The 17,911-nt window shown below is 33.7% G+C and overlaps 1 protein-coding gene across 2 annotated transcripts; it reads left to right on the top strand.

The window, feature by feature from the left end:
- Window positions 1-849: 849 nt before the first annotated feature.
- LOC108453265 (tRNA ligase 1) lies at window positions 850-16,643 on the top strand. Of its 2 annotated transcripts, XM_017751272.2 has the most exons (27): window positions 850-1,207; window positions 1,317-1,619; window positions 1,723-1,773; window positions 2,236-2,318; window positions 2,894-2,993; window positions 3,615-3,693; window positions 4,209-4,332; window positions 4,883-4,989; window positions 5,787-5,915; window positions 6,626-6,690; window positions 6,832-6,981; window positions 7,460-7,620; window positions 7,744-7,775; window positions 8,616-8,791; window positions 9,150-9,229; window positions 9,623-9,688; window positions 9,790-10,079; window positions 11,086-11,193; window positions 11,686-11,783; window positions 12,894-12,954; window positions 14,092-14,168; window positions 14,250-14,321; window positions 14,398-14,474; window positions 15,004-15,084; window positions 15,384-15,486; window positions 15,622-15,780; window positions 15,870-16,643. In XM_017751272.2, the coding sequence occupies exons 1-27, from the start codon at window positions 1,091-1,093 to the stop codon at window positions 16,260-16,262; spliced, it is 3,342 nt and encodes a 1,113-aa protein (XP_017606761.2). In that variant the 5' UTR covers window positions 850-1,090; the 3' UTR covers window positions 16,263-16,643. The 2 variants fall into 2 exon arrangements, with proteins under 2 accessions (XP_017606761.2, XP_052884093.1); XM_053028133.1 differs by lacking the exon at window positions 850-1,207 and having other exon boundaries at window positions 1,501-1,619; window positions 1,728-1,773.
- Window positions 16,644-17,911: the final 1,268 nt, after the last annotated feature.

The raw sequence follows: 17,911 nt of genomic DNA, 5'->3' as shown, positions 1-17,911 counted from the left end.
TTATGTTTTTCACACATTAAATTTTGGTCATATGTATATTTTGACATAATATATGTTGTGTCATGTTTATGTAACTTTTATAATGCGATACATTTTATATGTTAAATTTTGTTATTCAATTTTATATTTTGTGCGAGTTATGAATTTAATATTTATATTTTAATTTGATTATTTTTAATTCTTATTTTTGAATTTTAAAATCTTAATTTTAATCAAATGATGTAGTTAAATTTATTTAGTTAAATTTTATTATTAATCCATTATTATGCGTAAAATTATAAATTTAGTCTATGTTCTCTAACTAAATATTTTTGGTTGCGATATATTTTGTGAAATTTTTGAAATTTCAATCTAAATGCAAACAATAATTATTAAATTTATTAACTATTTTTGTGAGTTAATATATGAAAATAAAAAGTTGACATAATAATAATATGTTTGATTTACGTAATTAAAAATTTAATAGTTACTATTTGATCGTAATTAAAAATTTTAAATTCTAAAAGTACAGGAGTAGAGATATCAAATAAAAATATAAATACTAAATCCGTTACTTACACAAAATATAAGTTCTAATAGCAAAATTTATCCTATTTTATATAATTTATCATAATTATTTACTTTAGTGGAATAATTTTTATGTTCCCTCATGTCTCAATTTATCTCATATTGTATATGATATCTCAATTATCATGTCATGAAAATTTCAAAACTTCAAAACTGAATTTTTAAAACATTCATTTTACAATATTTATTTTTTCAATTTTATTTCAAATTATGGACACGTCATTTAGTAAAAAAATGAACTAATTTATATAACAATCGGTCATATTTTGGATGTTTGTGCAATTAACTTATTTTATAATAAAAACCTGGAGAACAGTTTACGATGGATGCCCACAAATAACAGTGCGCCAGCGACACACCAAATCAACCCTACTTCACCTCCACCTCTCCCCGGTTCAACGGGTGACTCAGTCCTGATATTCAAGAGCTGTTTCTAGAGAATTTGGTGCAACTGAATAGCTTGCGCCAGGCTTAGGCTTACGCTTAATATATTTAACAAAAACACCCCTTTTCCAAATATTGAATGTCGGCATCGCGGAGATTTCTCTGCACTTTATCCCACTCCTTTACTCATAAATCCACTCTTTTTCCTTTCTCTCGCTCTCGCTACTTTTATACTCTAGCCATGTCCCAAAAACAGGTAATATAACTTTCTTTAGAATTTAATTGTGAGAAAGTGTTTCTTTTCGCTCTTTTGCTGCAAATAAGTTTATGTTTTGAATTTTTTGATACAAAAATGGCAACCGAAGACAAAGCCGAACCCGTTTACATCTGCTTCCGCATCGGTCGATGAAGCTGTTACTTCCAAGCTCGGTGGTTTGAGTATCTCTGACGGACACGTTTGGAAGCCGAAGTCCTATGGAACCGTTACTGGATCCAACGCCGCTTCCGCCGCTGATGTTCAAACCGAGAAGAACAATGTTGATTTGAGTAGAATTTTTTTGAATCCTAATTTGTTAGAAAATTTCAAAGTTGATAATTCGACTTATTCACTTGCACAAATCAGAGCTACTTTTTATCCGAAATTCGAAAACGAAAAGTCTGATCAAGAGGTAGACTGTTTATTTAAAATTTTTCCGTCTTTCTGGATAACGGAACAATTTGATTTTCTTTCTCTGTTTATTACTTTTGATTATTGATATATAATGTATTTAGATTAGGATACGGATGATCGAGATGGTGTCTAAAGGTTTGGCTACTTTGGAGGTATGGAACACGCTACTTTTTAATCTTTGTTTGGGATAAAAAAAAGAGAAGAGAATAGTTGTAAAGTTCTTTATGCTTCTTTGAGCTTTTACGGTTTCGTAGATCATTTCAAAAAGGCCATTGACATAATAACTTTAAGATGGTTTGTTTTAAGTTCTTCTGTGTTGATTTTTCTGCTTCCCTGGAAAGCTACTAAAATGGAAATGAAAAGAGTAGAAACAAATTACAATTATATATGGTATTTTGTTTTAAAGTGCGCAAATGCTTATAGATGTACATATACTAACTACATTGTTCTATATTAAATTAATTTCACATTGTATATTCACAAGATTTTAGTTTCTAATTTTCCAAAAGCAAAAAGAACGTAGAAAGTAACAACTAAATGGGAAGTTAGATTTTAATCCTTTTTGCTGAAAAGCGTATAAATTTGTATTTCTTATACATTTCAAACTTCTGCAGGTTTCACTTAAACACTCTGGATCTCTTTTTATGTATGCGGGCAATGAGGGTGGAGCATATGCTAAAAACAGCTTTGGAAATATGTATGCTCAAACAATTTTGGATCCTCTTCTCTATCTCTTAATTTTAAATTTAATTTGTTGTTCTTTCTTTTGTTTTTCTTATTTAATGATTTTAAGCACATACTCTAGATATTTCATTAACCAGTGGGTGTGGTATTGTTACACGTTTGAGGTATATATACATTGTTTTTTCTCTCTCTCTTTACCAGTGACTACTTATGACGTAGTGTAAAAATCAGAATTTCATGCACGATGTATTGCTGAAAAAGAGAAACTGTTAGTTATAATATAGATTGCAGAGAGATAGGCATGCCCCATTTTGCAAAGTACAATTTATTCAAATATAAAAATTGCATGGGAGGATTTGTCAATGAGATTGCTTTTTAGGTGTTTCTCTCCTTTAGAAAAATGCATGCTTAGCATAGGTGCCAGAGGTCCTTGGTTGGGGGGGGGGGGGGCTTCTATCATCTTGAAGCAGCAGAAATTAGTGCCTGGGCCCCTGGAGTTCTTGAGTAAAATCTGCATATTATTTTTCTCCCTTGTTGTTATGGTTTCTTCTGTTCTTTGCAGCTTATAGAGTTACTCTTATGCTGCAGTTACACTGCTGTCGGTGTTTTTGTTCTTGGGCGCATGTTTCATGAGGCTTGGGGAAGTAAAGCTGGAGAGAAGCAAGCGCAATTCAATGATTTCATTGAGGTAGCATTCTAAGTAACTGGTGTGGATGAGCATAAAGTGCCAAGGAAATCTGCAAAATGAAAATTATATTAATTCATATTATTCTACCCAATTAGAGTCTGCTTTATCTCTATCTATCTTCTGCATGCTATTTCAGCTTTTAATTTGCATATATCTATATAAATATTGCTAATGCAGTGGAAGTTGATGATGTGGTGATGGTTTAATTTAAAAGTGATTATCGATTAATCAGATGTTGGATACGCAATATGTTATGAACTTGTTTTTGTTTGATTAATTAGCTGTTAGACAGGCAAAACGTGGTAACTTCTTACTTGTATGCCTTTCAATTTGGGGCTTGTTTCTCAGACATTAAAAACTGAAATGAATATCAAAGAACTGATTATAAGTGGTTGCTTTACTATATGGTAAGATGCAATTTAAGTGCATTTGATGCTTGATTGAATTTCACTCTTTCGTAGCATTTTTCTGCTGCAAAAAGGTATTCTAGGACACGGTTCTCTTTTGGTTGTCTAGTTCTCTTTATTCTAGATGGATATTCTACCAATTTCAATTTCAATGGTTATTAAAATTTATCTTGACTTCTTAATTGACAGTTTTATTATCTTTAATATTTTCCAGCGGAATCGTATTTGCATATCAATGGAGTTGGTAACTGCAGTTCTTGGAGACCATGGACAGCGCCCTCGAGAAGACTATAGTTAAGTGTTTGTCTCTTATTATTGAAGTCTTTAACTAGATGTCAATCTATTTTTCTTGATGATCAAGAAATTACTTGAAACGTTAGTAAGAAAAAGTAATATACTTTCTTATTAATATGTAGAGTCTCTACTAGTATTGTCAGATGGTAAGGGGGCCATAGGGATATTTATTTCCCCTATGCTACTTAGGACTTGGCTGTGAGTGTTGTATTTGTATGTGTCTGACACATGTATGTTCAGCTTTTCAAGTTTTTGGAATTAGGCCATATTTTGATATGGGTCGGACATGGTGTTAGACATGGGTACTTCAAGAAAAATGACAAAAGAAGTCAGAACAACATGGCCTTTTCAGCTTGGTTAATGAAATGCGAGGGCCAATGCTGGTTTTTGTTTCATTTTTACGAGTTAAAAAATTATTTTATATGGTTTGTGATGTAACTATCTTTCTTAGTATGCACCATGATTTACAATTGTTTGCATTATGCTGATGTTTACATGCTATTGCTTCCTTCAGCTGTAGTAACAGCTGTCACTGAATTGGGCAATGGAAAGCCAAAGTTCTACTCCACTCCTGAAGTGATTGCTTTTTGTCGTAAATGGCGTCTACCGACTAATCATGTATGGTTGTTCTCAACAAGGTGATGGCATTGGATTTTATAATACCATAATTCAAAAAGTTGTTTGATTCATTGTATTAGATCTATATGTACGTCCTAAAATTTATGGTCTCAAGAGGTTCTTTATAGTGATAACTGAGGATCAGATATTTATGCTGGTATTTCAGTTCTATTTTGTCTATATGATTATTGGAGACTTGTTTATATCAAAGTTTTACTCATCATGGTTGGAATGAATTATTTTATGTGCTTTGTTATAAATGGCATTTCTTTCCTTGTTCCCTTTCACAATATTGGTTGACCTGAAAGTTTAGAGTTTCTTAACATGGCTTATTGCTAAGTTCTTCAATCAACTGTGGTTAATTTGTGCCATTACCAGTTTATTTTCCATTCTTCAGCATCTTTTTTTTCGTTGCTGCACTTATTCTTTGTACAAATGCATTTCTTGCTTATTATTTTTAAATATAATTTCTTGATTTTGGCCTCCCTCATTTAACACGTTCTGTTCTTAGATACATGTAAAATATGAAACTGCAAGTTACCGGTTCTGATTATTCTTCTATAAATGTAGGAAGTCAGTTACATCATTTTTCGCTGCTTATGATCTGTTATGTGAAGAAGGAACGGCGACTTCTGTATGTAGGGCTCTTGATGAAGTTGCAGATATATCTGCACCTGGTAGAGTTTTTCACTTAAAATGTCTTTCAGTTAGCTGGTCAATTCATTCTGTTTCTTCAACTAAACCAATTATACTGGGAATATTGCCAGTTACGAAAACTTTACTTGGGTGATCCTAATAGTTTAAAAAATGGAAGCAACAGGCTCCTCTCTCTCTCTCTCTCTCTCTCTCTCTCTCTCTTACTATCAAAGAATCATATCAACAATTAATTCCAAGTTAAATGGATCAAGTCCATTGGTTACCACCCAGAGGGAGTATTGAAATGAGAAAGTAGGGTGAAGGAATAGATGGAAATTAATGTACTATATGTAGTCATAAGGTAAGATGCGTATGGAGGGCATGTTCGACTTAAGTATATCCCTTTAATTTCTTTGTTTGCTATCGGCTAGTATGTAATGATGACTTTTGCTTAATCATGCAACAATTGATCATTAAAACACATTAAGGATGTGATGAACTCTTTATTGTTATTAAATGATCATATACTTCAAGATTTCTAGGCATGATACCTAGAATTTCTTTGTTATAGAATTTTTTTTTTTTGCAAAATTGTGGCTTACTTAGCTGAGGTGAGCATATTTTTGTACATTTATCCGGGGCAATATGGAGTCTTATCACCTAGCGAATGCTAAATGGTACCTTTTTTTACGTTTTTCAAAATTTTCTTTTTAGCATACTCAAAAGTTAGGTGCAGTGTTATAGCGTTCCATGTTGGAGTTCTTTTCTCTTGTAACTTCAAATGAATTTATTGTGAAGCATTTGAGCATTATTTAATCCCTATTTTATTGACGTGCAGGTTCTAAAGATCATATTAAGGTGCAGGGAGAAATCTTGGAGGGTCTTGTTGCTCGTATTGTAAGTCATGAGAGCTCAAAACATATGGAGGAGGTCTTGAAAGATCACCCTCCTCCACCTGCTGACGGAGGTATGATGCTGTAATTCTCATGCATTTTGTTTATGTTCTCTGTTGCTCAAGTAACTCTCTTGCGAAGATATCTATGTCTTTTATCCCCTTTCCTTTCTTTTCAAAAAAAAAAAAAAGCCACTCTTTAATACATTCAGAAGAAAAGGACATCTTGGTTTATCGTTAGAAGCTGACTGAACTATCTAGAAAGCGAATAATGAGTGATGACTGATATGCTTCAACAAAATGGTTTAATACCTTGTCAAAAAGTGCAATCATCGTGATGGCCTTACCCTTTTTTGGTACAAGGAGGCTGTATCCTGGGGATAGAGAACTGGTTGTTAGTGCTGGAATTAACCTCAAGCATGCAAGATGCCACGTCGTAAAGGTGGTTGTATGAACCAACTGGTCTAAACCCTGATCTTACGTACACCCTTATGTATGCCTACATAAGCATTCTTCATAGGGGCTGTTCCTTCATTTCTTGATTCCTTAGCTTCTAGTAAGACCTGCGGACTATTATTCTTAACTGCGGTGTCATTCCCTGCATTTTTTATTGATTCTTTGTATGGTTACATGAATTTCTCTTTCTCACCCCCTTCAGTTGAGTTTTCTGTTTCATCATGGATGGATAAGTAGTTTGTTACTTTGGTTGTTAAAAGATGTGTATCTCTTTGGTCAAAACTACTTAGTTCTGCTTTTGAATTATGGAATTTCCCTGCTTCTTGCAGCTGGCATGGATTTGGGACCAAGTCTAAGGGAAATTTGTGCTGCAAATAGGTTGGATGAAAAACAGGTGAGATGGAATTTCCTTAATCAAATGCTGTACTTTGTATTCTGTTTTTATTTTTTTCACACTTTTGATTAAATAAATTCTTATCAATTAGGATTTTTTTTTATTGTGAATCTTTTTCTTTTCTTGAAATCACCACTGCAGCAAATAAAGGCTCTCCTTCAAAAAGTTGGTTCTTCCTTTTGTCCTGATCATTCAGACTGGTATGATTCACATTCAAGAAATGCAGACAGATCTGTACTTACAAATTTTTTGCAAGCTCATCCTGCTGATTATTCAACTGCTAAGTTGCAGGTTAGGCTGTTCTCTGCTCTCCCTTTCTTCCACATGTACAGCTTGTGCATATTCAACCCACCTGAATAACCTCCTATATTTAGTTACTTCACCCAATAGTCAACACTGAACAGCCTAAAACCTGCAGTGAACCCTGAATAACCTCCTATATTTAGTTACTTCACCCAATAGTCAACACTGAACAGCCTAAAACCTGCAGTGAAGCAAACCAATAAACTTGAGCTAAAAGTGGACTGTATGTCATGTTCCCTTCATATTTTATTATCTATGTGAAAGAGCAGCAAACTACTGTTACCATCTTCGTTTAGGAACCGACCTAGCAGAAATTGAAGCCCTATGGTTCTGCCTCTTGTGGTGGCAGCAAGCATTTCCTTTGAGTAGCCAATTTAGCTTCCTTCATCCATTGAATTTTGGTTTTCATATCGTGCTTCCAGGTATAATTTACATGCAAAATAATAATATGATTTTTTTAATCCAGGAAATGATTCGTTTGATGAAAGAAAAACGTTTTCCAGCTGCATTCAAATGTTATCATAACTTCCACAAAGCTGAATCTATGTCAAGTGACAACCTTTTCTATAAAATGGTCATTCATGTCCGTAGTGACTCAGGATTTAGGCGTTATCAAAAGGAGATGAGGTATTTCTTTAATCCTTAATTTCCTTATTTTTGGACATCCTTTTTTCTGTTCTTTTGTATGGGAACTTTAAAATTCATGTTCCTTTGCATTTTCTTATTGAGCAAAAAATTGGAATGTTTCAGGCACAAGCCAGGATTGTGGCCTCTTTATCGAGGTAAAGATAATTGATCTAGATACCATTTTAAATGATAGATTCATGTTGAAGTCTTTAGGAACATGATTGTGAGTGTTTGGTGCTTCCGAAATTTAGGAGAATTTGATTGTAATTTTTGGAGCATTTTGCTACATCTTGTCTCCATGCTTCATGAGCTTTTCCTTCTGTTTGTAATATATGTTATTTCTTGCAAGTTGCCTAAAAATAAAATAATTTTTGCAACTTCAGCTCATATGATAATGGTACCTATATGTTCTGTCTGCAGGGAAAAAAAAAGCTGAGTAACAGTTTACATGATTAGGGTTAAAATTTTTATTCGTAGAGTATTGCTTGACAATCTTATTATTGGAAGAACTACTCTATTGATAAAGTGAATAGTATTATGCAGTTCAGGAAACCTTAGCCAGAAATTGATTAATCAGTTAAAATATTTTCATCTCTAATTGTGCAATGGTAACATGAAACAGACTGATGGTAAGACGAGGGGTGGAATTTGATTGACTTTGTTGTAAACCTTTTTACTGTTAGTCTTCACCTGAATGGTATACTTGTTTACCATGGGAATCCTAGAAATGTATTGGCTTTCAATGGTGGAAAAAACCAAAATAATTGAGAAAAATGGCTATGTATTTTGGGAAAGAGATGTAAGTTGATTGAATTTACAGTGAGGGCCAAGAACAGCATGGTATCAAATTATTGAATTGGCCTATATGTTGATGTTAATCTTTTACCTGTGTGATGATGTTACTTTCCATTCCTTCTTTCCTTTAAAAGCATTGAAGAAAACTACCCTAAGTTAGAAAAAAATTAGTTATTCTCATGCTCTCTGTTTTCTCTTAGGTTTTTTTGTTGATGTTAATTTGTTCAAGGCAAACAAGGAACGAGCTGCTGGAATTGCAAAAAGCAACAATGATATAGTAGGACATGTAAATAATGGAAGTAGCACATCCACAATAGATGGTTTAGCCAATGAAGATGCAAATCTAATGATTAAACTGAAGTTTCTTACATATAAGGTATACTTTATGAATCTCTTCATTAGATGAGCTTCCCTTTAATTATTAAAGGGATAGGGGGTTATGATTTGGCCTTCTGCAATGATCCTTTAGCCTTTTAAGCATTATGAAGTGTTCCTCTGTTCTAATTCTGTTTTTTTTTTTTTTTGCTCGCAACATAGTAATACTATGTAATGGTTATCAGAGCAAGGTGTTTCTGCTGTATTATTTGTATGAGAGATGAATTGCCAGGGGATGAACATTTGTTTCAAGAAAGTTCCATTTATTACTTGGTTTTAATTTTACAGTTCTCCCAATTAGTAATTTTCATGTGATATTCCTTGAGAGTCTGATTTTCATCCTGCTTTGCCCTTACCAGTTGAGAACATTTCTGATCCGCAATGGGTTGTCGATTCTTTTCAAGGATGGTCCAGCTGCTTACAGGGCTTACTATCTCAGGTAAGGTTTGAAAGGAAAGTTAAATAGTGTGATGCTATACTATTTACTGAAAGTAAGTGGCAAAAAATTTGGGGGGGGGGGGGTGTGTTGTATAATGATACGTAGGAGGCATTGGTTCTTGGTTTTAGATGGTAATCATGCTCAGATGTTGAGGCATCTCTCTCTCACAGTCTCATTCTCCCATGTTAAGCATTAACTTTCTGGCCTCCTCTCTAATTCCTAACATGTTATGAACTGTTCGTTCTTTCTGGTGATATACATACACATATAAGCTACAAAGTTTTTCCTCTCATGATGTTTTCATTTTTGAATCCTCAAGTAAATCCATAAAATCTGTGTAGTGGACTTCAGTTAAGCTCATTTATGGAAAACTTATCCCTTTCTGGTATTTAGGCAAATGGAGATTTGGGGCACTTCAGCAGGAAAGCAGAGAGAACTCAGCAAGATGCTTGATGAATGGTAATGTGAAAGTATAATTTTGTGTTCTTGGATGTGATTTCATTTTTCATTCTCTAGTACGCCCCTTTGGCTTTTGTTTACATTTCCAGCCTTAATTCCAGGGCTGTGTACATTCGAAGGAAATGTGGAAACAGACAATTATCATCAGCAATATACCTTTCTGAAGCCGAGCCATTTCTTGAACAGTATGCAAAACGTAGTCCAGAGAATCAGGTTCTAATTGGATCTGCTGGGAACTTGGTAAAGACTGAAGATTTCTTGGCAGTTGTTGAAGGAGGCATGGATGAAGAGGGTGATCTTGCGACAGAACGGGAGGAAGCAGCAGCAAGTCTTAGCCCCTCAGTCAAGGACACTATTCAGAAAAAGGAGGGTTTGATTGTATTTTTCCCAGGTAATATGAATTTTCCAATTGGCTGTAGCCCCACTTCTCTTTCTTGTTGATAATTCTTCTACTGTTATTGATGCAGTTTGCATCCATCGAAGCTCACTAATTTGGTGCCTTAATATCTGAGTTTTATGATATTTCTCTTTTTGTTGCTAAAAGTTGGGACTTTATGTTGTTGAAGGCAAAAGGCTTCTTTTAGAATAGATCATAGGATCCTGGAATTCCTTAACACTCGTCAAAAAGTGCATTCTTAGACTCAACTTAGTGGCTCATGCTGTCCAGACGAACTTTTTAGAAAATAAACTATGATTGTCTTTTGTACCTTCCAGAGTCCTTTTGGTTTACTCAAGACTCTTTATTTTTTGGCAAACTTTTCTTTTTCCCCTGCTATAGACTGTGTGTGTGATCAATGATTTATTATAATTGTTTATTCAAAATAACATGCTAGTAAGAAAACTTATATAACATACAAACTTTTGTCCCTTTGTTACCAGAATTCAAGTTTAAAATGTAGAACATTCAATATATATTTTCTTGCATTTGTGTTGTAAAATAGGTTGAATATTTTCAAATTTTCCATTAATTACCAAGTTCGAAGAATGTGAGATTGAAAATTGTAAAAGGATTGAAAATGCTTGATACAAATGTATAAGGAACTGTTCTGACCAGTTTCCTATGTACATGGTTGAGTAGTTATTATTGATAGGTAATAGGTCGCTAAATATGTGGATTATTTAGTTCATGCGTGCAATAGTGTGATTTAGTTGCTATAGAGGAGGAAAAAACTCAAATTTTATCTGAGCTGCCACAAAGCAAGAAACTGCTTAGAAGCTCTCTTCAGTGTCCATAGGCATTTTAATTGACATAATATGTTATTTGAATAGAAGTCCTAAGAAGTTTTATTGAAGATTTATTGATTTTGTCATATGTGATTCAAGATTTCATATTTTATTCTTTTGACTATTTTCAATTTTTGTCTGTGCATTGATCTTAATATGATTACCATTGTCAGGAATACCCGGTTGTGCAAAGTCTGCATTTTGCAAAGAACTATTAAATACCCCAGGAGGACTTGGAGATGATCGACCAGTTCAGAGTTTGATGGGTGACCTTATCAAAGGTATATAATAAATGTGAAATTGACCCATAATACTTTCTGTATTTGTAACCTTTGGTGGTTCGAAAACATTCCTCTTTAGTTAACATGAGTTTCTTACTTGAACATTTTATGCCTATGTCTATCTAGGACCTTTCTCTCTGTTCTTTCTTCTCTGATAATGCAGAAGTGGTTGGGGTGTTGGCAGCATTAACTTTTGTATGTCAATGGTTGTTCGGGATCAGTATATCAATTATTGGTTAAAGTAATAAGCAATTTGTTTTGTAGAGTCTATCAAAATGTTTCTTGAAAAAATTAGCTAAATTGTTAGAATTTTTTTTTTTCACATTGTTGATATATGCAAGGTATCTTGTTGGAATTTTTTTTGTCACATTTTACATTAGTGCTTCAAAAGGAAGGGAAGCTTTATTTGGGGGTTTGATCAAAGTAATGTGTGTTATTGATTTGCTAAGAATTACTTGACGTAATTGAGGTTATGCTTTTTTGTATTAACAGGAAAATATTGGCCCAAAATAGCTGATGAGCGCCGGAAAAAGCCATATTCTATAATTCTTGCAGATAAGAATGCACCAAATGAAGAAGTTTGGAAACAGGTAATTCTCATCTTTTGTGACATGTTCCATGCACTGTTTCGATGAAGTTTACAAAAGATAAATAAGAAGAGGGTTTAGACTGACAGTAGCTGTATTGGTACACCAAATTGTCAACTTTTGGGAGCTGCACTCAAAAGTACTAAGTCGTCTACTTTTACTGAATATTCATACCCTATATGCAAGTGATGGTATATCTTGATTCTTATTTTAATGATCAAAAGGGTCATATGGATGAAGTTGACACATCGTTTGAAAGATTAAACCCCCCAAAAAAAATATATATATACACATTTATGTTCTGTACATATGGCGAAAGTGATTACATGTTGATATGTCTTTTATTTGACAAAAGAACTATTAGTCATAAATGGATATATTGTAGATGGTATCCATGCCTTTTAATGGAAAAGATAGCCATTCAAATTATTTTAGACGGGATTTTGTACTTGTTGAGATGATAGATTTACATAGGGAAAAGGGGAATGAGAACTCGTGCATATAAGAGGAACGCCTTTAATAGTAAAGTAAGCCAATTCGACAGTTATGGTTGATTTTGCTTTCTTGCTTACTACTAGACGAATGTAAGGTTGGAACAGTATGATTACCTCTTAAGTAACTTAAGGTTAAATTGATTTGATCTGTGTCCAACTAGAAGTTCATGTCTGAAACCTCCTCTAGTAGTGAAATGAGAAAATGATCAAGTTTTTAGATTCTCAAAACCTAATTGGCTGCATGAATGTTATGGTTTGATTACAAAGTGTTTCATAGGAATTGTGTACTAGGTTGTGGATCTGACTACATATTTAAGCTAGTTCAGAAGTTCATTTAGTTTGGCACGAGGTATATTTTATAACAGTAGCGGACACAAATCTCCAATTCTTTTTGGGTTGTCATAGTCTGTATGCTTGACTCTGGAGATAGTAAGGATTTTCTTATTACTAGTATTGTATCACTCCCAAAAAGAGCAGGGATGTAAAGACCCGAAATGCCTGGAATTTGAAAAGTGTGAGCTTATTGGATATTTTGTTTTTTGATTTTGCTATAATTTCCCAGTGTTAGGTTTTTAGGATTCTACAAAAATTATTTTCATGGTCCTTTTTGTATGTGCAGATTGAGAACATGTGCCATAGCACCAGAGCTTCAGCTGTTCCAGTCATACCTGATTCTGAAGGTTATATATCTTTTGCCAATAATCCCCCCCCCCCCTAATTTGTTGTGAAAGTTAAACCCTCCGGGTGCATTTCATCTTTTGGTTGCTAGTTTATTTTGTCTGCATATGGTTGTCTTAAAATTGTCCTTGTTTCTTTTGTTGGGGCCTAAAGGAAAACAAATGTGTTAAGAGTTGGTCATTTTATCACTCAAGTTGTTTTGCATGGGTTGGGTCTTGGGTCATTCAACATATAAGCTAGTTTCCCCATCCTAGGAAAAGAACAAAGCTTCATTTTATGTTGTCTCTAAGTTTTTAGATTTGAGTCGTTTCTGTCACTTTTGAGCCATGTTGTTACATCTTGGTTGAATCCCCTTAAGAAAAATGCATGTAGAGGTCTGACTTAATATACTTGTACTAATGTATATTACTGATTGCGGTGCCCAAGATACTTGGCATATAAGATTAAGTAAACTAAAGGGTTTATGTAGGACAAGTAAATTAAAGTTCTAGAAGATTATTATATTCACTAGACTGACTATTTGGATTAGTTATAAGACGCCAAACCATTTTTGTTTTCCTTTTCAGTATCTGCATCTAAGTTATAATTTTTGTCTAAATATTTGACACCTTTTGGAAAGTAAGTCATTTTAAGTCTCACTCTATTTTTAGTTCTAAATTTGACTAATTTTTATGCCAAGATTCATTAGAGTTTTGACTTATAAGATTTCAACTTTTTTTTGCAATATTTGAAAGAATAAGCTTGAAAGGCATCCGTATCTCTCTTTTGTCCATTGGTATTTAGCTAAGGCTTAAGAATACTTGACACCTTTCAAAAAGTAAGTCATTTTAAGTCTCATTCTAGTTTTTGTTCTAAATTCGGCTATTTTTGGTGCCAACTGGCATTTAGCTAAAGCTTAAGTAGAAGAAAAACAAAACCAAGTTATTGAAGTGAAGCAAATCCAAGATTGAACCAACATTGTGTTCGCAAGGTAGCTATTACCTGTTTGATGATGTTGTAGAGGTTTCAGATATGCATTGCACACTGACAGCAAAAGATAACTCTGTATTTACTGTCCTTAGAAAAGTTGGGAGCCCAAGCAACTTATGTTTATTCATCAATTATCTCAGCCTTAGTTGAGTTTCTCTATCAACTTGCAGGGACCGACTCAAATCCATTTGCTCTTGATGCATTAGCTGTTTTCATGTTTCGTGTGCTTCAACGAGTCAATCATCCGGTACTCAATGGCCTTTCTTTAAACATCACATTCCCAATTGTTACCCTCTATCTTACACTAGCTCAATTCATTAAATTCTAGGGTAATCTTGACAAGTCATCTCCAAATGTTGGCTATGTGATGCTAATGTTTTATCACCTTTATGATGGAAAGGTACTTTATACTGTTCAAAATATGGTCTTGGTTCTCTTTCGCATAAAGCTTTTCTAACAACTGCTCAAATACTTAGAGTCGCAATTATTTTGAGGATGAATTGGTTGAACGTTTTGGCTCTCTTGTCAAGATACCATTGTTGAAACCTGACAGGTGAGAATATTGGCCCCTATACTAGTTATCTATTTTAATAATTCGATGTATTTTATTCTAATAAATGAAGCTACCATTAAAAAGATTGAGGGAGATAGAAATAAAATGAATATTAATAACAAGGACATATATTTAAAGTTTAAGAGAAACTGATAAAAAGTCATCTAAAAAACAAAAAATAAGGCAATGGCAAAGTAAAGGTGGTGGCAACCAGCCTCTTTAACAATAAAAAGGGAAAAGAATAAAGTGTCCAGAAGACTCAAAGAAAGTGAACAGACACTTGAGGCTTGGTTGTGAGATTGTAACCTCATTCCATTCCACCTTGGACGGACCTATTGTAATTATCCAGCTATTTTTGAACTGTATGATTGTACTATTCTCTAGTATTGACTTTACAGTATTTTTTTTGTGATCCCTCCCTTCACCAAATATATGATAAAATTCTCTCATCTTATGAAATGAAACTGAATGACATTTATTTCTCACTTTCTTTATTTTACTAATGTTTTGTATATTCTTCCAACTGCAGGAGTCCCCTACCTGCTTCTTTGATATCAGTTCTGGAAGAGGGAATAAATCTATACAATCTTCACACTAAGAGACATGGAAGGTTGGTAAAAATGTCTATACAACTATACGGTTGCTCAAAATAGTTTTGATTTTTTTAAAAACTTTAGGACGTATCGTCTCCTCCGACTAGTAGTCTTTTTCAACATGCCTGTGAATAAAACTAGTGGATCAAAAAAGACAAGATAAATGTAGGTTGCAAAAATTGTGCTTCCCGATAAGTGGGCCCTGAACCGATCATAGTAATGTCGATTTCTATTATAGGCTTTTTATTGGTGGCACTATTATTACTTGTTAGTGATGCATATATTTACATCCGCTTTTTTCTTCTTGTTTCCTTAGATTGGAGTCGAATAAGGGTTCATATGTACAGGAGTGGGCTAAATGGGAGAAGAAATTAAGGGACACTTTGTCTGCCAATGCTGAATATCTTAATTCTATTCAGGTCAAGATCATTATCATCATCTCTTCTTCTACTAGCATTCAGAAACAAAAAATAAGAAAGTAGGAGGCTTTCGCCACTTCTATTTTCTTAAAAGATTCTTAGTTTATGGCTCACCTCACAGCAATTTCTTGTCAGGTTCCATTCGAGTTTGCAGTTCAGCAAGTGTTGGAACAGCTGAGAAAGATAGCAAAGGGTGACTACACTATACCAAGTACTGAGAAGAGGAAGCTTGGAACTGTTGTTTTTGCTGCTGTCGACTTGCCTGCTGCAGAAATCCAGGGGCTTCTTAACAAGGTGATCAATTCTTTTCTTTTTCGTCCACAAAACTTCCCAGAGTTTCTTCAACAGAAATCTGAGTGACATAATTCCTTTAAATGGAACAGTTGTCTGGTATGAACTCCAATGCTGAAGCATTCCTCGAGGACAAACCTATGGACAACTTCCTCAGGAAGGCTCATGTGACTCTGGCTCACAAGAAAAGTCATGGTTTCTCAGCTGTGGCTGGTTATGGTCTCTACCTCCACCGTCAGGTTCCTGTGGAACTGAACGCTCTTCTGTTCACTGATAAAATGGCCGCACTTCAGGCCCAACTTGGTTCCATTGACGACGAAAAGATAGTGTCGAAAAATGAATGGCCCCATGTTACCATATGGACTGGGGAAGGAGTGGCGCCCAAGGAGGCCAACACATTACCTCAATTGCTCTCAGAAGGGAAGGCAACTGTTGTTGAAATCAACCCGCCACTCACCGTATCAGGTACGGTGGAATTTTACTGAGAACGCTGTAAATGACCCTTTCTTCATTAGCTCATGAGAGTTGCTCATGAATCGGGTTGGAATTGGATCAAATTGGTATACAAAAAAGGAAATAAAATTGCCTACTCTGAGTTTCCATTTCATGAGATTTTGCGGATACACAATAAAGGGGAATGGGCATAGTGCAGTGCCACATTTTTGTTCAATGAATTTTGGCTTCTAATAAACATATGTTCATAACACGAGAGTGTTTATGTTCATAACAAGTAAATTCATGTACAAATTTGGCATAGGAAAAAAACGGTGCGATTGTGGTTTACTTCTATTTGTGTTATGTTATCCTCACAAATATATATATTTTTATAAATTTTAATACGATAAATACTACTTAATTTAGATAAATATATGTTAATGATTTTTATTATATAGGTTGAGACGATCGTGTTTTCAAATGATGCTCGTGTTTAACTTTCTCGTGATCAATAAACATGCAATTATATTCTCGAATGATATTGCCATATGATGCCTATCGACATTCACTTTCTGTTATTGACAGTAGATGGTTTCATCGTGGAAAATATTGGCTTGAAAATGATTGATTTACACGCATATATACCTACCTACATAATTTTATTGAAAAAGCTGTCCCAGTTACTTGATAGGCTTTAATTGACTCATTATTTATAAATGACAGGACATGTATGAAAATGGAAATTTATCATTGTCGTAGTTTTTAGTCATGGGAAGGAGGGAGGACCGTGGGAATATTTTTTTAAAATGTTGTTAATATATATATATTTAAAGTTTATTTAAGGGTTTTATTGAGTTGATATCATAAATTAATCGGATTTTAATTTAATTGAGTAATTGTTGAATTTTTTTTATATAATACTAAACATAAGTTTTGGGAATATTTGTCATTTAAATTCAATACATGTTATTGATTTATTTTATCTATATTTACATTATATTTTGAGGGTTATTGTGTTGATATCACTTTTTACCGAGTTTTAATTCAATTGAGTAATTATCAAATATTTTTCTTTTATAAAAATGAATATTATTGTAGGGATATTTTTATCATTTAAAATAATGCGAAACTTTAAAAAAATGCTTTATAGGATTTAAACTAACAACATTATAATTTTAATATTTTCATCATTTTTTTTGGTCATAAAGAAACTTTTCATTTCATCATAACAAGAAGATACAAAATATTCAAAGTGGGAAACATAAAACAAGAAGCCATCGTAGTGGCAAAAAGCTACACAGAGCATCCTTGAAATTAAAAAAATGATTGATTGTCCTTCGAAATTGGGAGAGGAATAATCACCATACAACAAGGTTTCAGTCATTTATCCGATTGCGACGAATAAATAGGTGTGATCTCACAAGGGTTTTCTAATTCATTGACCAGTTTAATCTAAGCCCAAAAATGAAAACATTAAGCCCCAATAGGATCAGATATACAATAACGTTCAAAAAAGGACAAAACAGTAAGCCCAAGGCTTAAATAAAATTATATGAAATATATTTATTATATAATTTTTCACTTAAATCGTGTGTACCTTATAATTTTGTGTATGTTAATGCATCTGGTTTTGTGTATTATTCATCTCATTTTACATTGTATTTTTCTATGTTGTTTTCATATAATATTTCAATTTATT

The sequence above is a fragment of the Gossypium arboreum genome, chromosome 5 (genome assembly GCF_025698485.1).
Source record: "Gossypium arboreum isolate Shixiya-1 chromosome 5, ASM2569848v2, whole genome shotgun sequence".
Taxonomy (NCBI): domain Eukaryota; kingdom Viridiplantae; phylum Streptophyta; class Magnoliopsida; order Malvales; family Malvaceae; genus Gossypium; species Gossypium arboreum.
Note: the sequence above shows the minus strand (reverse complement) of the source record. Positions and strands in the feature narration are given on the sequence as shown.